General features: G+C 42.2%; 1 protein-coding gene across 6 annotated transcripts in view; it reads left to right on the top strand.

The window, feature by feature from the left end:
* The window catches only part of PRUNE2 (prune homolog 2 with BCH domain), a 211,821-nt gene that overhangs the window by 13,776 nt on the left and 175,344 nt on the right, over positions 1-22,701 (top strand). For all 6 annotated transcript variants that reach the window (XM_032595688.1, XM_032595690.1, XM_032595689.1 and 3 more), the window contains exons 4-5: positions 9,725-9,877; positions 12,194-12,288. In XM_032595688.1, the coding sequence (XP_032451579.1) occupies positions 9,725-9,877; positions 12,194-12,288 (248 nt within the window). The remainder of the gene's footprint in view (positions 1-9,724; positions 9,878-12,193; positions 12,289-22,701) is intronic.

The raw sequence follows: 22,701 nt of genomic DNA, 5'->3' as shown, positions 1-22,701 counted from the left end.
GAAGTGAGATTTTACTCGTCTCCCCCACCCCACATCTGTTTCTTCTGTTGTGGTTCTTTATTTTATTTTATTTTTTTCTCCCCTTCTGCCTTTCCTTGTCGGCTCTTTCTGCTCTTCCTTTCTTTCCCTTCCTATTCTCTGCTTCTATGACCTTTTTGGTATCGTTTTCAAACAAGCTGCAAGCTGCATCTTTCTAAAAGTCACCGGATGCAGTCAGAGTGGCCTAAAGTTGGTGCTGGGCTATGCCCTGAGTGTTTGCCAAAAACAAACGATTGTGGACCTGCCAGAATCCTCAGTCCGTGTTCTTTAATTTCCCCAGAGGTGTGCACCGGAGGAGTATTGCCAAATGTAAGCTGCATTAAATTGCTGAATCATCGCATTGGGGATTTGTGTGCATGTGTATTTGTGTGTGTGCACACGCGCGTGTGTGCGTGCGTGTGTGTTTCTGGGAACAAGCTGGCAATGATAAGATTGCAGCCACTGATTACCAGTCAGGTTTCCATTAAGACCACGCTTCCCCCCACCGAAAGGCCTGTCACATTTATTTGTATAAGACCTTGACAGAGCCTCACTACGTATAGCAAACCAAACGATGGCAATTATTCATCGCGTAGGACGCAGAAAACCTATGTCCTAGGTTTTCAAGAAAAGGCAGTCTCTCCTTTCTATTGGCAATGCCATTTGAACTTCAATAAAGAATAGTTGCTTGCTATTTTAGTAGCCTGGATTAACAGCTTCAAAAAAGATCCTTTTAAGGAGGTCAGATGGGAAAGGAACAGAGCCAGATTTTTTCTTTTCTTTTTTTTTTTTTCCTCTCCTGCCCAAAGAGGGAATCATGTCTCCCAGTGAATCATCTGTCTCCCAAAATGGTTACAGAGTCCAAAGGGAATTTCATCCATCCTGTTTTGCTCAGGAAGAGGGAAGATCTGTGTGGTGGGTACAGGAAAGAAATTACTTTTTTTTTTTTTTTGCTAGATATAAAACCAGAACAATTCCTCAACCTCCGAGTTCTTATGCCATGCCAAGATAAGCCTCGTTCTTAAATTCACATGTTTTAAATCGATAAGATTATTAAGCACTAGAATAATAGGCTTCTTTTTTATTATCCCTTTTCAGGCAAAACTGCGAACGAAGTTGTATTTTCTATCTGTTTTTTTCTCCTTTCTTCTCCCCCCCCTCCCTCTCTCTGTTATTCATTCCTTAATTTTTTTGTTTCAGTGTAAAAAAGAATCAATCCCAAGTGAAACAAGGAAAGGGGTTTGAATCCCTTCTTTTCTGCTAAGAATTTATCATGCAGAATATGCCTTTACTGTGGTGAATGTTTTCCCCAAACCACTTCTGACTTCATTAGATCATGTTTAATATTAATGTACTGCGATTGCTTTTGGCAAAAGGTCCTTCGCTTTGCCATTCTTTTGAACAAAGCACATTGTGGTTGATTTTTTTCTAAGGGAATGAAATGTTTGTTATAATTTTATTATAATTGCTTTCTTTGTTGCTTCTTGTTAAACCCCCCTGGCCTGTGAATAGCTGCGACACTGTTGGGTACATGTGTATGGGTTTAAATATTTTTGTTTTTTTAGTTCTGCAGAATTTGCTGGAAGTTAAATCAACTCTTACTCCAAAAACAGGTTTGATTTTGCCACGAGGTGCCTTTGGCTGCTTATATGGCCTGACATTGATGTTTAGTTAAGCATATACGTAAATGGGTCTTTAATGTGAAATAGAAAAATTTGCTATCGGTGAATCCCTTGAATAAAGCTGGGCCATAACCATTCCTTTGCAGTAAAAACAACTCGGAGTTGTTGGTGAGAAAGATTTTGAGTTATTTTTTTCCCTCCTACATTAGTATGTCGTGTTTTGCATTTTCATGTCAGACTCATAAATCAGTGTTGGAAGTCTCTTTCATTGACTTATTCTGTAGGACTTTGTTTAGTGCAATGCTACTTTCTGAATACTGCTTTCTATTGTATGTATTTTAAAATTAAGATCCCCAAATCAAAAAAAAAAAAGGTGATTCTTAGTTCGACTGTGAGACAGGCGCGTTTTTGTGAAATTTATTCTTAAGGATCTTACATTTTGATGCTATTACAGTTTTTTTTTAATTTTTAAATCCAATTCTCTAATTGTGATGGTTTATAGAAATACAGGAGATTTTGTGTTATTAAAGTGGTACCAAGCGCCCTTGCTAAGTTTACTTACTATGTCAAGCTCATTTGTAGGTTCTTTTGAGTTCTTTGTATACACAAACATATCATCTGTGAGGAAAGACAGTTTTTAGATCTGCTTTTCCTTTCCTTATACCTTTTACTTGTTTTGCTTGTCTCATTGCTCTGGCCAGGGTGCAGTGATGGATAGAAATAGCAGGTGTCTCATTCCTGATTTGAGGTGGAAGGCTTTCAAGTATTTCACAGTTAAATACAAGGTTTACTTTTTTGATTTGCTTCTTATAAATGTCCTTCATCAAATTTAGGCAGTTGTGTTCCATTCCCACTTGGCTGAGATTTTATATAATGATTAAATCCTGGATTTTAGATAGTTTTACTACTTGACATCTCCTGAGATGGTCAGATGATATTCTCTTCTGTTAATATGCTGAATTATATTGGTTGATTTTTAAATGCTAATTTTCCTTTAATTCCTAGGAAATCCCTACCTGGTGACTACATGATAACGTCTAATATATTGCTAATTTGGTTTGGGACTAGTTTAAAAAGTTTTTTGTTTGGTTTGGGGTTTTTTTTTTCTATGCTTATTTAAGAGACTTGCCTTTAATTCTGCTTTCTTGTGATGTCCCTGTTGGATATTGGTATTGAGATTATGCTAGGTTCTGAAAGAAAATAAATTGGGAAGTGTTCTCTCTTTCTATTCTTTGGAAGAGTTTGTATAAAATTAGTGTATCTCTTAGAAGTTCGGAACAATGGATAGTAAGTGTAATGGATTCATTAAAAAAAAATTTTTTTTTATTAAGTAAACTCTACTCCCAATATGGGCACTTGAACTCACAACCCTGAAATGGAGAGTCACATTCTCCACCGACTGAGCTAGCCAGGTGCCCTGAAATGGGACTCATTTTTATGCAGATACAAAACCATCTGGATTTTAAATTTCTTTCCTGCCAGACTTCACAAGTTGAGGGTTTTTTTTTCAGAAGTATTCAGAAGTATTATTCAGAAGCACTTATTCAGGAGTATTTTCGGACGAATTTTATAATCTATTACAGTTTGTTCTTATCTCTTAGTATTAGGAGAATCTGTAGTATGTTACTGTCTCATTCCTCATTTTGCTAAATTATGCCCTTCTCTCACTCTTCTCTTTTTTTTCTTAAACAGTTAAAAAACTATATTTTTATGCAAATTGCAAAATTTATATTATATATTATATTATTATATATTATATAACTATTATATTTATATATAAATACACTTATATTTTTATTATATCCTTCCTTTCACATGTTTTAGTTAAGTTCGCTGTTTTTTTTAACATCTGATGCTTTTTAAAAAAATTTTTTTTAAGTTAGAGAGAGAGAGAGAGAAAGAATCCCAAGCAAACTCAGTGCTATCAGTGTGGAGCCCATTTTGAGGCTCGAACTCACAAGCTATGAGATCATGACCTGAGCCAAAACCAGGAGTCTAGTGCTTAACCAACTGAGCCACCTAGGCACCCCTAACATCTGATGCTTTTAAAGGTTTTTTTCCTCAGAGCATAGCTTCGGTTACATCCCATACACTTAAATGTCATATTTTCATTGTCATTCAATTAAAATATATTACAATATGTTGTGATTTCTTCTTTTGCGATGAGTTATTTAGAAATGCATTGTTTAGGGTGCCTGGGTGGCTCAGTCAGTTAAGCGTCAACTTTGACCCAGGTCATGATCTCATGGCTCATGAGTTCCAGCCCCACGTCCGGCTCTGTGCTGACAGCTCAGAGCCTGGAGCCTGCTTTGGATTCTGTGTGTCCCTCTCTCTCTGCCCCTCCCCTGCTTGCACGTTCTCTCTTTCAAAAATAAAATAAACATTAAAAAAAAAAAGAAGTGTGTTGTTTAATTTTCTAATATTTGGGAATTTTCTAGTTTTGTCCTATTACTGATTTTCAGACTGTTATGGTGGCCATAGATGGTAACTCTGTGGTTGCAATTTTTTGAAATTTGTTAAGACTTGAGGCACCTGGGTGGCTTGATCAGTTAGGTGGCCGACTTCAGCTCAGGTCATGATTTCACAGTTCATGAGTCCGAGCCTCGCGTTGGGCTCTGTGTTGACAGCTCAGAGCCTGGAGCCCGCTTTGGATTCTGTGTCCCCCTCTTTCTCCACCCTTCCTCCCCACCCCCCACCCCCGTCTCTCAAAAGTAAACATTAAAAAAATAAAAAAAGACTTGATTTATGCCTCAACAGATGGTCAGTTTGGGTTAACGTCTTATTTGTGCTAAACAAGAACGTCTAGTCCGCCATTGTTGATGACAGTGTTTAATACCCGCCAGTTTGGTCAACTTTGCTACTCCTGCTGCTCAAATATTCTACATCTTTACAGACTTTTTTCCCTACCGGTTCTTAGGGAACTTTAGTCTACTTTGTCTCCAATTAATATATCATACAATTGTTCCATCTTTTCTACTTTTTTACTTTCAGTCTTTCCACATATCTCAACATATTTCACCATATCTCAGGTGTGCTTTTACAAAGTCAGCCACTTAACTGGCCAAGCCACCCGGGCACCCCAAGGCATAAGTCAAAACAGGATATTGCTATTATGGCTTTTAAAATTCAGTTTGATAATTTTGTCTTTTAAAAAAAAATATTTATTTTTGAGAGAGAGAGACAGAGTGTGAGAGGTGTGAGAGGCAGAGGGGCAGAGGGAAAGGGAGACACAGAACCCGAAGCAGGCTCCAGGCTCCAAGCTTCGAGCTGTCAGCACAGAGCCCGACACGGGGCTCGAACTCATGAACCGTGAGATCATGACCCGAGCTGAAGTTGGACGCTCAACCGACTGAGCCATCCAGGCGCCCCTTTGCTGTTTGTTTTCAACTTGTCTCACATTTCTTCCGTTTCCTTATTTCTTTACTCCTATTATATTAAAGTATTTTTGCTATTACATTTCCCCCCATTGGTTTGTGAGATATCAGTTATTTAAGAAAGATATTTTAGTGGTTACATACATGTTATAACATACAATTCTAATTTCATATAAATTGATATTTTGATCACTTTCCTGACAGTCCAAGAACCGTAGAGCGATTTACCTCTACTTGGTCCCTTCTGCAATTTGTTGCCACTGGAATGTATTTTAATCACGCATAAATTTAAAACTCCATAAGATATTGCAATTGTTTTATGCCATGAACATTGATTTATTCTTATCCGCGTATTCTCGTTCTCCAGTGCGCCTCTTTTCTTCCTTCATTTCTTTGCTTCCACATATAATGGTTTTCTTCTGCTCCTACTTGCTTTCAGTGTGGGTTTTCTCTTGGCAGACCATTTCAGTTTATTTTTCTGGAAACGTCTTTATTTTGCCTTCATTTTTTCATGTGTTCACTCAGTACAGAAATTTAGATTGGCAGTTATTTTCTATCCATACTTTGCAGACAATTCCATTGTCTTCTGACTTTCATCATTTTGGGGGAGGTCAGCTCTCCCTTTTATTGTTGTACCTTTGACAGTCATGTTTTCTTTTTCTGATTGATTTCAAATTTCTATTCTCTGTAATTTTTAGCAGTTTTAGTGTCATATGGCTAGAGGTCTTTTTCTTTGTGTTTATCCTGATTTGGGTTCATAGTTGAACACAAATACCGTGGAGTAGTATCTTTCATTAATTTTGACAGGTGATTGGCTGTTGCCTTTTTAAATATAATCTTAGTCCCGTTTTTCTCTCCTCCAAGGGAAACTTCCATTGCATGTATGTCAGGCCTTTTCTCCATGTTCCCTGGGTCTCTTATGCTCATCTGTAGATTTTTCATCCCTTTAGTCTCTCCATTCTTCAGCATGGAGATTTTCTTCTGACTTAGTTTCCAATTTACTAATCTTCTCAGTGGATCTCATCTGTCATTGAACATATTTTTTGAGTTCTTTTTATACGTTTTTTTTAAAACTTTTTATTTTACTTATTTAGTTTTTATTAAAAATTTTTTTTCAATGTTTATTTATTTTTGGGACAGAGAGAGACAGAGCATGAACGGGGGAGGGGCAGAGTGAGAGGGAGACACAGAATCGGAAACAGGCTCCAGGCTCCGAGCCATCAGCCCGGAGCCTGACGCGGGGCTCGAACTCACGGACCGCGAGATCGTGACCTGGCTGAAGTCGGACGCTTAACCGACTGCGCCACCCAGGCGCCCCTACTTATTTAGTTTTTAAATGCTTATTTTATTTTGAGGGCGAGAGACCAAGCATGAACAGGGGAGGGGTAGAGAGAGAGAGAGAGAGACACCCACACAGAATCAGAAGCAGGCTCCAGGCTCCGAGCTGTCAGCACAGAGCCTAATGCAGGGCTCGATCTCACCAACTGCAAGATTGTGACCTGAGCTGAAGTCGGACGCTCAACTGACTGAGCCACCCAGGCACCCCTTTATTTTATTTTTTGAGAGAGAGAGACAGAGCACAAGCAGGGGAGGGGCAGAGAGAGACACACACACAAAATCCGAAGCAGGCTCCAGGCTCTGAGCTGTCAGCACAGAGCCCGACGTGGGGCCGGAACCCACGAACTGTGAGATCAAGACCTGAGCCAAAGTCAGACACTCAACCAACTGAGCCACCCAGGCATGCCTACTTTTTTTTGAGTTCTTACATTCAATGATTAAACTTGCAGTTTAAAATTTTCTTTTGCATATTTTATTTATAGATTCTAATTCTCTACTGTAATTCTCCAGCTCCTTTTTAAAAATTCCCTCTAGTTCTGTTTCCGTTCCTTCTCTCATGAGTTTTTTTTTCCCCCTGAACTTTTCAGTCATTTGATCATATATATATATTTTTTAATGCCTGGTAATTTATCATTGATTGCTGAACAGCATACATGAAAGGTGTAGAGACAACGAAGCGATGGATGATGAGATTTGTTTGCTCCAGAGGGGACAGGCTTCTGGCACCAGAGGTAGCTAGAAGAATGTCAGAGAAACTTCATCTATTTTGTGTTTGAGCTGACTCAAATCAGGACTTGCGTCGTCTTGAGGACTAATCTATTCTTGCTTCATCCTTTGGCTGTGGTAGAGGTCAGCAAACTTTATCGGCGTAAAGTCAAGCAGTAAAAATTTTAGGCTTTGCAGGCCTACAGTCTCTGTTGCAACTACTCACACCATCATTATAGCACAAAAACATCCATGAGCAACGTTAATAAGTGAGGTTGTATTCCACCAAAACTTTATTGAGAAAATCTGGTGGTGGACCCGACTCACCCTGCAGATCATTTTTCTCCAACCTCTTTCCCAGGGTATGGCTCTCCAGGGGCCTTCTCTCAAAACCTGGGTTATTTAACCCGAGACTCCTTCTCTGCAGAGAGCCCTAAACCTCAATTTTTGCCTCCCTACCCCTGTGAAACTATTGTTAGGTCTGTGAATCTTCTTATCTCGTTAGCTACAACTTCTAAATTAACAAATACCCAGAGAGGACGAACAACACCAAGTGTGGGCGTCACCCCTTCGCGCTTTCCTTCTCTCCAGGATCTTCACTTTTAAGATAGTCACCTGGGTAACTGCCTGATGTCATCACAGATTTTTTAAAATATATTTTAGTGTAATTTTTTTTTTTTTGGTCTTTTATCTAGCTTTTCTCCTTGTTCTTGGTACAAGTAGTTTATCAGAGCCAGAAGCAGATGAGGGTCTTTTTTGAAATTCAGACTCACTGTTGCCTCAACAAAGAGTGGAAAAGCCATCTTTATGTTTTGGATTCTGTGCCAGAAATTGTCAGACCGAAGAATCCAGCTGACTGCTCCCCACCTTTAAATGATAATTTATCTTGAATCTGTCCACTTCTCCGCCTGTGGACTGCTTCTTCCCTGACACTCATCTAAAACAGCCTTCTAATTCTCCTGGTATGCTTTGTCTGATTCATTCTCTGCTTGGTAGCTAGAGGGATTCTTTTTTTAACGTGTATTTATTTATTTTTGAGTGAGAGAGAAAGGCGGGGGATGGGTGAGGGGCAGAGAGAGAGAGAGAGGGAGAGAGAATCCCAAGCAGGCTTCTCACTGTAAGTGCAGTGTCCAACACGGGGCTCAGTCCCACCACCCGTGAGATCACGATCTGAGCTGAAATCAAGAGTTGGATGCTTAACCGACTGAGCCACCCAGGTGCCCCTCACATTTACGTTTTGTAAGAATCCCTCCAGAGCCTCTCCCACCTCAGTGCCTTTGCACATGGTCTACGTGACCGTGAACTTCTTACTTTTCCTTTACATTAAGTTATCCGTCAAGTCTCAGCCAAGGTTAACTCTCTCTACAAAGCTTTTTGTGACTCCTAGATTCTGGTCTAGATCTAGAGTACTGTGTATTCCCCAGTGATATTCCTCGTCCCTCTAATGACGGAATTGTGTGTTTACTTATTTGTAGCCCCTAAACGACTATGAGCTTCAAGGGGCATGAATGTCTGTATCTCAGTCTTGAATCATTGCATTTAGCATTGTGCCCTGCCCATAGCAAGTGCTTCTTTGTTGAAGGAATGAATGAATGAATGAATGAGTGAATGAAATGCTTTAAATATATTTGGCATATTTACTGTTGTTATAATATTTGCATTCACTGATTCTCAATATAACTTTGCAAGCTGGGAAAGCAGTATTATTTCTGTTTTAAAATGGGCAAGTGGTGGGGCACCTGGCTGGCTCAGTGGAACAGGTGGCTCTTGATCTCAGGGTCATGAGTTCGAGCCCCATGTTGGGAGAGATGGTGACACCTTGATTAATCAACAAGTGTGGCGACTTTTAGAGAGTTTCGTCATTCATCATAAGTAAAACTTTTCTCTCCCCCGTGGTCCATGTTAGCCCGGATCAAGATACAGGGGAAGGGGATGTGACAAGTGGCAAATCCTCCTTTTCATGGTGTGATTGTGCACAGAAAATTCCAGGAGTTTGTCAGAGGATGGTCATTCCTGTTGGCAAATTACTGTGTAATCGCGGCCTGTAATTTACCCCCAGCTTGTGAATTCTTATAAATGGATAACAGTAACTTCGAAGAAGTGTGTGGTTCCTGGGAGATTGAGAATGGGCTCCAGATTCACCACCTTGTCCGATTCCTTTCCTGCTGACAGACTATGCAGTCCTTGAGTTGTTAAAAGGAAGAAGTTCATATGTGAGCCCTGTAATGTGATGAGTGGAAGCAGTCTCCTCTGTGGTCTCTTAAAGGGAATATTAAAGGGAAATAGTAAATAATATTAATATTTTAAAAGAGTTTGCCATTAAATTCCATTCTGAAATGATAAAAACATGAATATTATTTTTGTAGGTTTGTGTGGGTGGGGCAAGCTATCCATTTTGTTCCTTTACCCATAAACTCTGTCCTAGGAAGTGTGCAATAGGCTGTTACATTGCAGAGATTAATACCTGGCGATCAAAGAGACGGGGCAGACAGTATCTGAAGCGTTTTCTAACACCTGCCTCTTGAAAGCTACTCCATGGAGGCCTCTGGTCCAGACAAGAAACTGAAAGTGGAAGTATGGATAGACAAGCCAGAAAACATGGATTTTCCTGGCTCCCATCCTGGCTTGGCTGGAAAGTGAAAGGCCATTTTCATTCATGTCTTTTAGGTAGCATCCTTTTCAAGTGGATGACCATGGAATCCGAGAAGATCTCAGAGAAGCAGGAAGAAATTCTCTCTATCCTGGAAGAAAAATTTCCCAGCTTGCCTCCGAGAGAGGACATCATCAACGTCCTGCAGGAGACCCAATTCAGCGCTCAGGGTGAGTGACTCTGTCCCCCGGCTCTGTCACAGCGCCTGAGTAGGGATGGTTTCTGGGGTGGCACGTTGCCAGCGCCTTTGTTTTCTTCCCTACTGTCCGTGTTTGTGGAAGATTGTCAGGCACATGATGTTGACTCGCCTGGAAGCAGGCAGCCCGTACCGCAGACTCACCTCCGGGGCCTTTGCGTCTGCATGTATGGGTAATTCACGCGTCTAACGTGCACCCCGGATGCCTCATTACATGAAATCCCTGTGCCGAGAAGGTTCTATTCTGAGCAAGGTGGCAGGAGCAACGTCAAGTACAACGGGATTTCATAAATCAATTAATTTTAGAAAGAAAAAGAAAGAGCGAAGACAGCTAAGCAGATAAAATTATTCTCTAAATCGAAGCTTTATCAAGACAGTGGATTTCCTGGCTCAGTTGTTTCATCATGATGAGAAACAGATATAATTCACGGATGCTGGAATAACTTGGCACGGATTATATGAGTCTTCATGACAATCCTGACAGGTATTACCCCCAGTTTCCAGATGTGAACACTGAGGCACAGAAGGGCGGCTTTGCTTTCTGGTCATCACGCACACAGCTGGCGAGTGACCAGGCCAGACCCAGACAAAGCTTTCTCCCTCAGTTTGGAATCCCCCGGGGACAGAGCCAGAGGCAAAGCAGTTTATTTTGGAGAGGAACCCAAGAAGCACTGAGAGGGGACGGAGGGATGGGGCAGGTTAGCTCTGTGGGAAGCCATAACGTCACCCCACGGGGGGGAGCCCGGGGAAAGAGAGAGGAATTGCCCCTCAGTGTTATCCCATGTGTGTTAGATCCCAAGTGTGTTAGAACTTGCTCATCCAAGCTCCAGGGGCCAGTTGTTAAAACTCAGGAGTTTTGTGAATTGGATCATGTTGGGTTGGCAGCTGGAAATCAGCCCTGGTGGGAGTATTGCCACCACGGGGATGAACAAACGCTACAGATCAAGCTTCGCTGTTGGTTGTTAAATATTTACCAGCATGCCACTGGACTGTTGGGGGCTGCTCAGTCCCGGGGGCTGTTAATCCCCCCCAGAGCGGGCTTTCGTGGTTGGGCGTCATGCCGGGGCACACGGCCACGGAAGGTGTGAGGACGTGTGGGCGGGGCCCTGGCGCATTTGCTCCCAATGTACACGCGTGCGCGTAGGTGTAAGTGTGGCCGCACGATGGGGTGCGTTTATGTCATTCACTTTCAAGACTAGCCCAAGATTTTAATGTCACAATATATTCTATAACTCATTTTATGCTGCAGTATGATAGATTGTGGCCTGTTAGTCTTCAAGTCAAAGGAAAATATTTCATACCCGTCTGTTTCCCCACACTGCTGTGATTGGCAGAGAGTTCTAATTTTTTTTATTTTTTTACATTTATTTATTTTTCAGAGAGAGGGAGCGAGAGACAGAGCACAAGTGGGGGAGGGGCAGAGAGAGAGGGAGACACAGAATCCGAAGCAGGCTCCAGGCTCTGAGCTGTCAGCACAGAGCCGCATGCAGGGCTCGAACCCACGAACCGCGAGATCATGACTTGAGCTGAAGTCGGACACTTAACCAACTGAGCCACCCAGGTGCCCCATGAAGTGCACTTTGAATTAAATTACAATAGAAAATATGAAGGCCCAACTAAATCCATCCTGAAAGCAAATTTTGATCTTGTGATGTATTCCTTAGCTAGCTTGCACGATTATGTTAGGTTTTTGTCATTGGCTCACTCCTCCCCATTCCATTCTCTGCCCTGGTCTGCTGTGGGCCTCTAGAGGCTGACCTCTGAGTGTTTAATCCTCTGCCTTCTGGTTAGTGAAAAGCGTTAGTAACACATGGGATGTGAGGATCCAAGGAAGGAGAATAAAGAGGCTGTACTATTTCTCCCTTGCGTCCTTACTGATTTGGCGCTAAGTTTTTGACGGCCCCTCTCCTGTACTTTCAGGTCTGTTTCTTCCCTTGTCCCTTTGCCAGTGTCTGGATGCCTCACCATCTTTTATTCATTTTCTTGGCCCTACCCATACTTCTGTATGTGTCCTACCATTAAAAACTCTGTGTGTGTGTGTGTGTGTGTGTGTGTGTGTGTGTGTGTGTGTGTGATGAGGGGTGAATTCTATTTCTTGCTAGGAACCTAACTGGTGCAAATACTGTCTCTGATGTGATTTTTGCTTTAATGTGTGTGTTCGTTATGGGTAAAAGAGATCTTATTGGGAGAATACATTGAAATTAACAGGGTGAATTCTTTACATAGTCCCTTGATATTACCCAAAACAGTTCCCCAAGTGTAAATAATGTTTTTCCCCTCTCATCTGTAGGTTTAAGTATTGAACAGACAATGCTGAAGGACATAAAAGAACTGTCAGATGGAGAAATAAAAGTGGCCATCAGTACCGTGAACATGACCTTCGAGGTAAGGGTGGGAATGTTTATTTTCGGGGGGGTGGCAATGACAAATTTTACAAAAGATTATTCTACAGCATAAGTCAGTGTCGGTCTTTTGCTTTGAATGCTTCATTGTGATATATTTGACTAGGAATGCACGTTATTATTTTGGATGGAAACACTGTGCTAAGTCAATGAAAAATGCCAAACATGGATTCCCAGGATGAGTGCTATTTCATTCATCTGAGTACAACAAAACCTACAACGCAAATACTCAAGTTTGTATGTGTGCGTATGTATAGTCCGCTTAATAGCAGCGATTGTATGTGGGATCAGATTCACTTCCACTCATTCTGTACACCAGCCCACGTTGTCCATCGAACTCTTGTAGGAAAACAGGTTGTCCTTTGGCCCTTGTAAGCTATTTGGATGCGTGTCATTTTTGGTAATCAATGGTGACAGCTCAAGTATTCATAAGACGCTCCTTCCAATCTGTTAAATGATTGACTCAGAGTGAATATTACTTTTGCCTTTGTGTGTTTCCTTGGTAAATTATCTTTTGTCGACTTTGGGGGTTTTCAGTGACTTGTATGTTCATCTTAATTAACCTAACTAACGGGGATGATATTTTACAGAAGCACATTTGTGCCATGCAGAAGTCTGCATATTTCTTTACTGTTACGTTGCCTTGATCGAGGCACTCAGCTCTCAAGTTTATGTAGACAAAAAGTGCTGTATAGCACTTCATCTTTTTGTTTTTAGAATTGTGTGTTGCCATGCTTTTTCTTTTTCCTCATGGTGTTGATGATGATATTGACGTATTTCCAGTGACCAGCAGGTACGTGTGAGGTATCCATACCTCAGAAAAACCAAGAGCAAACCAGGTGCTTTTTTTTCTGTAATTTCTGTGGAAAGTTTATTCCCAGTGGATTGACATCATAATTCAGATGTCAATCTGAATAGGTCCACATGAGTACCAGGAGGCAGACTGTTGTCACTGGAGATAATCACATTTGGTGGTTATACAGTTTATAACTCATGCTCATGGTTTATAGAGCACGTTCTCATTGTATGTAGTTCGTAGGTTGACTCAATTATTTCTATGGACTTTCATATTAATAAATGCTCCATATAATTAGATGTGGATGTGACTCAATACAAGAAACACATGCAATTTGGGATGTAGTAACTAGATAATCACCTTCAATTAGAAATCTGCTTTGTGTATAGAAATCCAAGGAAAACGTGGATCTTGCAAGGGTCAGTAGCTCAGAGAATCATTTCTCCTAGTTCGAGCCTTAGGGTTTTCTTTCCCCTCCTCCCTCCCCTGTCTCCCTTCATTTAATGGCATCTTATTAGGTTTTAAATGCCTTGTTTGGAATTCCTTTCTAAATTAACATACAGCATCTTGTAATTGCTTAGGGAACTGTCTGTAGTTAGCAAATTATTTTAAGGCTATTATTATAGACTTACCATAGCTTTCACGTACCTTTAGTTATATTATAGGGGTATATAAATGGCTTTGTCAGATATGTTAAACTGTAAATGTTGGCCAAGCTGAATAAGTGATAAAATGATCATCTACATGTTTACAGTAATTTACATAGAGGTCCAGTAATTAATCAGGCAGTTAAGTATATCTCTGGAAACACTATATGATCTTCTGGGAGGAGGAAGGACATTTGTATATGTAAAGAAGGGTACACAGATTAAACTCCCATCAGCTGAATGAGAGCTTTTCACTTGTGCATAATGGGGATAGTAAAGATGACTGAGAAATGGGAAAGCATCTCCTTAGTAACTTCCTATGATTTCTTTGAAAGAGAAAACGCACGTTATTTATTCAGTCTGTCTGTTGGAAAAAATCTCCCAGTTAAGGGAAGAGTTTGGTTTTCTCCACAGAGCATCCCGTGATGTGGTGTTTTCTGATCCCTACTCACATTTGATTATATTTCAGCCTCCTTTCCATTCCCATGGACCTCACTTTTTAAAATCATGATGGAATACCCACAATCTTATTCTGTGTGTTTTGGAGCAGCTGTCTAAACGCCCTTTGGATTCTCAAAGAAATATTTTTAGTTCCTCTGGGTTTCTTTTTTTAAATCTTTTTAAAGTTTATTTATTTATTTTGAGAGAGAGAGAGAGAGAGAGCGAGAGAGAGAGAGCGAGCATTAGCAGGGGCAGGGCAGAGAGAGGGAGAGAGAGAGAATCCCAAGTAGGCTCCAAGCTATCAACATAGAGCCCAACGTGGGTCTCAAACTCACAAACCGTAAGATCATGACCTGAGCTGAAATCAAGAGTGGGTCACCCAACCGATTGAGCCGCCCAGGCGCCCCAGTTCCTATGAGTTTCTAAGTCTCATAGTTTCTAAGTTTCATAGTCTTGTAGATACTTCAGCGTATCTCAAGACTTAGCTACTTCCTGATGACTTTTATAAATTCTCCATTGTTTATAACATTCCCTGAAACTCTTGCAAAATTAAGTCTAAAGGACCAGCTTAGGACTGAAATAGTTATCGTGTCTTCCATGAATTTCAAGCTCGTTTCATGTATTTATTCAATCACAGTTAGACAATATTTTAAGTTAATTGAGGTAAATTAGGTTTAGGAGGTAAAACCATTGCTTTGACAGCTGGGTCACCTCTGGCCCTCCACGTTGTAAGGAGAAAGCTACTAACCCCTTTCTTTCTCATTTTCATGGTAGTATATATCACAGATAAGAGTTGTAATCTAATCAGTGTTGTAGACATTATTGAAAGATCTACCACAGAAAGCAAATAATTGTCATGATACAGAGTTTCGGTGCTCTGCTCCATATGAGGTCAGAACGAATGTAACTTTGAGGAGCAGTAGATAAAAAGTGGCCTTTACCAGAAGCATGGCCAGAGGGGGAGCCCTTCTTAACAAGGAGGACTTGGAGGCTAGGACCACGGAGAAGATATGCTCTCCCTTTCACATGACCTCCAGGTTGTTCTGAGTCCAAATATAGCACACATCTTGTGGGGCTTACACACTACATATTCCCCACGTGAGTGGGGAAGGGCAGAGAGAGTGGGGGACAGAGGATCCAAAGTGGGCTCTTTGCTGACAGCAGGGAACCCAAATCAGGGCTCAATGCAGGGCTCAAACTCACAAACCGTGAGATCATGACCTGAGCCGAAAGCAAGAGTCAGACGCTTGTCTGACGAACGACTAGTCAACCTAACGACTGAGCCACCAGGGCACCCTTCTGCCTTTATTTTCCCATCATCTTTCCTCTCTCCTTGTCTCTGTGTCCAAATTTGCCCTTTTTTATGTGGACACCAGCCATACTGGATTAGAGCCCACTCAATGACCTCATCTTTACTATATCTGCAGCGACCCTCTGTCCAAATAAGGTCACATTCTGAGGTACTGGAAGTTAGGACTTCAATATATAAATCTGGGGGTGGGGAGGGGGACACAATTCAACCAGTGAAGTATACTTTTGTAAAAGTAGTCATTTCCCGACAATTTCAAGGAATAAAACTTACAAGACTGAATGAACCCATTGCCTGCTAAGCACATTTGATGTGTTGCTGCTTCCTCTTACTTTCATTTCAAATCAATTTCCTTTAAATGAGGAGCAGTGGGGATTTTCTACCCTTGACATTTCGACTCCTTTATTTGGAGCTGGAGTCTGAGGGAAGTGTTAGGGCTTGTTTTCTCTCTAGGGCTCTGCTGTGCTCTCAGCCCGGGACCTCCTCATGACCAGCCACTCTGCTATTTGAGACCTGGAACAGAACACGTGGGATACATTCTGGTAAAGTGACTCAGACCGCTGACTCATTCTGCCCTGTAGAGATTACCAGCCAAGCTGCACCTTGGAACGCCGCGGAGGGAAAAGTACCAACATTTTCCCTTAGCGTTTAGAGCCCAGACCAGAATGAATTCCCAAGATCACTGTTAAACTCTTCCCTAACAAAAGGGAACATTTTCTAAGGCCGCAGTGAAGCATCATGGGAACCATTGTAACCGGGGCTTTAAGACTTGTGCACACCAGTCCAAAATCTGGTTTACCGATTTTCAGCACCAAATATGATTTCTCACTGTTTGAGCTTAGAGATTCTGGTGTTCAAGATGGAAGCACTGTTAGAGTAAGTACGTACTTTGTTGTGTCGTGGAATGCATAACAGTTAATATTTCCAGGGAGCATAGATTATTTTTGTTTAGCATATTCTTTAAAACACCAAACGCTTACACCGAAGGTGACTTTTCGAACCCAACTGGCCAACCAGTGGAAATCTGTGCAACCTCGCCTCCAGGTTTTTAAGTCATAAGTGCCTCCATTTCGTCTACTATCCAGGCATGCCGGCTCCTCCTTGCTAAAGAGTTAACATTTTTTTTTTTTAATTTTTTTTTTCAACGTTTATTTATTTTTGGGACAGAGAGAGACAGAGCATGAACGGGGGAGGGGCAGAGAGAGAGGGAGACACAGAATCAGAAACAGGCTCCAGGCTCCGAGCCATCAGCCCAGAGCCTGACGCGGGGCTCAAACTCACGGACCGCGAGATCGTGACCTGGCTGAAGTCAGACGCTTAACCGACTGCGCCACCCAGGCGCCCCAAGAGTCAACATTTGATAGCGAACGCTCATTGCGTAGCAGACAGTAGAGTGAGGACTTGCAAGCATCATCTCATTTAACCCTCGCAGAAAGCTCATGAGACAAGCGTGCTGTGGTCCCCCCTGTAGGGGTTAAGGTAGCTCTAACAGCTATATCAGATAAACCCCAACTCTCGGAGACTCAACACAGAAATTGTTCAGGTTTTGCTGGTGCAGTGATCCACTTTGGTGTTCCTGGTCCAGTGGCCGCGGGTGACCCAGAGACCATGCTCACTGTGTAGCTCCCAAGATGCCTGCAGGTATCTCCATTCTATCACCGAGAGGGGGGAAGAGCTCGGAGGACCACACGTAGCATCCATCACTTCTGCTCACCTTTCGTTGGCGCAGTCCCGTGGTCACGTCTGGCTGCAGGGAAGCAAAGAAATGTAGTCTAGCTACGTGTCCAAGAAGAACCACCTTGAAAAATACTTAGCCAGTCTTTGCCACGATCTCCATCTTGCAGGTGAGGGCATTGGAATCTTAAGAGGTTAGATCATTTGTCCAAAGTACAGTCAGAAGTAAAATCCACGTTTGTCCCACCCCAGTACTGTTTTCACTGCTTGGGATATGATACCCTTGGGCAAGGCTAGTTGTAGGCTTTGAGCCCCCTCTGGGCTTCACCAGTGAGTCGTCTAGAGTCAGTGATTGCAGGCTAGACCTCCCCAAGCCGTCCTTGGTTGACTCCTTCTTTTCTCTACTCTTCATACCAGCCCTTCTTCCTCTTTGTCTTCACTTCTTTGCTTCTTTTAAAAATCATTAGTTTTTATTTATAAACATCATCTAACTCCCAAGTATTCATACTGAAAGTAATTTTCAGCCCCTGATATAGAGGAGATTTGGTCAATAAAGCAAGTACATAAAAGTAAATAGGAACAAAGATTACGGGGCAAGGGACTGGGTAGGACGTACCGTGTAGGAAGGAAAGTGTGATGTTTCTTCTCAGCCCGTTTCTAGAATTCAAGAACAGGAGTATTCTGGTTTACCTTGCTGTGATTTAACGTTTTCAGATCAGTACTCCAAATGGAGAGCAGTTATTGAAAAAAAATTTAATGGTAGAGTTTTTTGTTTTTTGTTTTTTTAAGTTTGTTTCTGAGAGAGAGAGACAGAGCACGAGCAGGGGAGGGGCAGAGAAGGGGAGACACAGAATCCGAAGCAGGCTCCAGACTCTGAGCTGTCAGCACAGAGCCTGATGTAGGGCTCGAATCCACGAACCGTGAGATCATGACCTGAGCCGAAGTCAGATGCTTAACCTACTGAGCCACCCAGGCGCTCCTGGTAGAGATTTTTTTATTGGAACGAAGCAGTATTACTTTTGAGCATTATACTAACCCCAAGTAACAAAACTCTGCATAGTTGAGGTGTCAGGAGTTCTCAGTTCATGCCTGGCCCAAGGGTCCAAAGGGGGTTGAAGGAAATGCCAAACACGGTAACTTTCATTGTGTGAATTTAATAATCAGTGTGTGTGAGGCATCTGAAGGATGAATTTAGAGCTACTAATTCGTAGCTTCTTGAGGACAGTGGCAGGATGAAAAAAAATGAAAGAAAGAACCATAAAAGTGGACTAACATTCCTTCGGAGCTACAATGAGTGGTTCTTGGTAATAAGACATAACTGAGATGAGAGAATTAAAAATCCTTATTTAAAAACTGGCTTATCATATCGGTGGCAACAGCACTTTGTCTTTGAAACAAAATGTACTAAGCAGCTGACGCTTATCATATTTAGAATCCTTACAGTTTGTATGTAGGTAGCTCCTTCTGTAGATGGCCAAAAATACTCCAAAGACACCAAAGAAGCCTGAAAACCAGCCTATCTAGAAGTGCCTTCTAATGCCTTATGGTGGGATTCCTGTTTCAGATCTACAGCTTGAGTTAAGTTGGAGCTAAGTTGATGTTTGTTGACAACTTTTCTCTGTTTTACCGATTGGCCGATTTCAGATGGACTTCACATATGGATTCACAGAACTTGGCCCATCTAGCCCGACTTCTGTGCATTTATTTCCCTACCTTGTACAAAATACCTCAACATAGCTTTTCTAGCTACCATTTTGCCGCAGGAATGAGATAGACGGTGATCCAGAGTTTAAAGACTGTAAAGTTACTCATTGTGCTTTGTGCTTTTCTTGGCACAGGGTAGTGCCCTGGGCCTCTGTCCTTCTCTCCTGTAATTCTGATAAAAATGCGTTCACGTGGAGGAGACGGGAAGGGGGCTAGAGAAAACACAGAGCCTTACCCGGGCATAAACCTCTCCTCCGGGCTCAGAAATTCCCACTGACTTCCCTAGGCAGCTGTGCAGTGGGAATGAGATAATGAGAGAGGATGCAACGAGGCTGGGGCGGGGAGGGGAATTTAAGCGATGCTGGCCTCAAAAATGGTGATTTGACTTGGTGCAGAAAGCAAGCAAGCAGGCTGCGGAAGGAGCCGCGCGCCGGTCCGGGAAGCCCGGGTGGGGTTGACTGGTAGCGAAGGAACAAGATAGAGTCAGTGCTCGAGGGTATTTCACTTGCATCTCTAGCGGAGGATGGCGTTAGGTGATTCCGATTTATAAGCAAAGGTGGATGTGTATTATTCGTTACCATTCCCCCCTTTCTGTTACATTTTGTTTTCAAGCCCGCCCCCCCCCCCCCAGCCAAACATGTCCTTGTACTTGCTTCTGAACCAAGAGCTCGGAACAAAACAGGGCTGCAGTCCCCCGAGCCAGGATTCCTGAGATCATGATGTGTTGGGTCCAATTAGCTGCCCCCTCACTGCCTCCTCCCCAAAGCGGAACCGTATTCCAGTCATGTGCTGCTGTGTAGCAAGCCATTCCCAGAACGTGGAGGTTATAGGAGTTAGAATTTCTCATATTCTATGGGTTTATTGAGTTCACCTGGACGGTGCTTGCTCAAAATTTCTCATGCAGTTAACAGTCAGGTGGCGGTTAACTGTGAGCTCAGTTGTGACTGTCACCTGGCTTGAGTTTCGCCCAGTGTGGCACGTAGGTTCCAAGAGAGATAATCACGAGAACGAGCTTTTTTTTTTTAATGTTTGTTTATTTTTGAGAGAGAGAGAGAGAGAGACAGAATGGGAGTGGGGGAGAGACAAAGAGAGGGAGACACAGAATCTGAAGCAGGCTCCAGGCTCCGAGCTGTCAGCACGGAGCCCGATGTGGGGCTTGAACTCGCGAACCGCGAGATCATGACTTGAGCCGAAGTCAGGCGCTCAACCCACTGAGCCACCCAGGCGCCCCACAAGAGCGAGCTTTCTGAGAGACTCGGGCGGCAGCTGCAATTCTTGTGGCCTAACGTGAAGTGTCTCAGAATATGACTTCCATCATTTTCGATTGTTCATGCAAGTCTCAGAGATCAGCCCAGACTGATGACACAAGGGAAATTAGTAGTACGCTGGTAAATGTCTGGAAAAAATATATAGGTGTGCACACACATACACACACACACACACATATTACTGATATAAAGAATATATAGCACACAATTTCTAAAAACCCCTTTTTCATAAATAATCATACAGTCGATTGAATCTCATATGAATGAATTAGTTAATTTTTGTGCAACTTGTACATTGCAGATGATGCACAGCTCTAGTTTCAAACAAGAATACAGTTGATATTTTTGTTTCCCCTAACAAGACCATGATACCACAAAGACTTTTGTCTGAACTCCACCTGTTTGTCAACAACAGCATGGTTTTGTGCACATGCTGTTCACAATGTGATGGCTAGAGACACAACACGCTTGGAAGTTTAACTTGAATTATTAACTTCTTCTCTATAACTTTCTTAAGTCCAGACCTGGCAAATTATTCCCATAGAGATTCAGGTGGGAAATAATTTAGACTTTGTGGTCTAAGATGCAAGATTGAGGATAGTATACAGGAACTTAAATAGCAGCTATTTGAAAATGTTTAGGGGCGCCTGGGTGGCTCAGTTGGTTGAGCGTCCGACTTTGGCTCAGGTCATGATCTCACAGCTCATGGGTTCGAGCCCTGCGTCGGGCTCTGTGCTCACCGCTCGGAGCCTGGAGCCTGCTTCCGATTCTGTGTCTCCCTCTCTCTCTGCCCCTTCCCCACTCATGCTCTGTCTCTGTCTCTGTCTGTCTCTCTCTCAAAAATAAATAAAAACATTAAAAAATGTTTAAAAAAGAGAGAAAATGTTTAGCTCATGGGCCATACAAAAACAGTCAATGAGCTGCTTTGGGTCTGTGGACTGTAGTTTCCTAACCTGCTATAGATAAGCAATACAACAATAAAAAAAAAAACCTTTGACTTGTAGTGTTGGCCAATTTCTGTAGTGTAAATTTCTACTATGGCTAATTTGGAAGTACCCATATGATATTATCAAAACAGAATTGGGAATAGTTGATAATACTTTATTGTATAATTGGAATTTGCAAACAGAGTAGATCGTGAATGTTCTCACCAAGAGAAAAAAAGGAAAAAGATAAAAATGTACCTACGTGAGGTGATGGATGTATGTACTAATTCATTTCATTGTGGGAATCCTTTCTCATACATACCCATCGTCGAATTGCAGACTTAAAGTATATTATATCAAATACATACGCATATCAAGTCATTAAATTGTAGACTTTAAATATATTATAATTTTATTTGTCACACAAAACAAATGGGGAAGAGATGTGCAGAAGCATGCCATTATAATAGCATCTTTCCCATGCAGCTACTATAGATATAAATAATCTAAAGAGCACAGATAATAGTAACAGATAATAAAATAATTATGAAAGAGTGTGTTTCAGATTCTGACTTCTATTTTTGATACAACTTAACGTAAAATATGTAATTCAAGTTTTGTAATGGCTGTGTTTAATTTGGAAATGGTGAGTTTTCAGATTTCCCCCAGATTTTGTACTTGTCTCTCACTAACCTGTACAAGTCAGTTTCAGAACATCAGTGAGAATTAGACCCCAATTCTTTTTTTTTTTTTAAGTTTGCTTATTTTGAGAGAGACAGAGACGGTGCCAGTGGGGGAGGGGCTGAGAGAGAAAGAGAATAAATCGCAAGCGGGCTCCATGAAGCCAGTGCTGAGCCTGATGCGGGGCTCGAACTCACGAAACTGTGAGATCATGATCTGAGCTGAAACGAAGAGTCGGACGCTTAACCGATTGAGCCACCCAGGCACCCCTAGACCCCAATTCTTGATGTGAGGAGTAGCATGTGCTTATAGAGAGGGAAGAAATTTGAAGGTGGCTATCTTTGGAGGCCACTTAAGGAGGCAATTGCTTTTGGTATCCAAGGCTGTGTCATTCAGTCCCAGACTTTTTATAAATCAAGGGAGAGTAGGACCTTAATTTCTGATTCATAACTTACTCATCTGGTTTCATGCATTTTGGCCAATGGTGGTGTATTTCCGACAGCTAATCATGTTAGCATAGATTAAGAGTAGGCGGGGCCACCCAGCAGCCTGAGATAACAGGTCATGTGTATGATACTGAACAACATCGAATAATTAGTCTTTGAGGCCTTTGCTTTCTGGACACAAAACATCACAGCCACCCCACCTTCCCTTGCCGGTCACCATGCATGCTGGGGACTCAGGCTCTTGGCAGCCTTGGATGCCTTGTCTTCCCCCTCCCTGCTGTCTTCTCTTCAGCTGGAGACCCAGAGCTCGGTCTCTCCAGCTACACATTGTTGCCATTTTCCTCCCAAGCTTCGACAACCACAGGCTGTGTGAGTGAATTCTGTAACCCTCTTTGGCCCACGCCATGGATTGTCCATATCACCGCATCACTCTCCACCTTGCCTTTTCTTAGTAGGTTTTGCACACCTGCCCCTTTTCCACATGTCCGTCTGTCTGCTCCTCAG

This window comes from Lynx canadensis, chromosome D4, assembly GCF_007474595.2.
Source record: "Lynx canadensis isolate LIC74 chromosome D4, mLynCan4.pri.v2, whole genome shotgun sequence".
NCBI classification, from domain to species: Eukaryota; Metazoa; Chordata; class Mammalia; order Carnivora; family Felidae; genus Lynx; species Lynx canadensis.
Note: the sequence above shows the minus strand (reverse complement) of the source record. Positions and strands in the feature narration are given on the sequence as shown.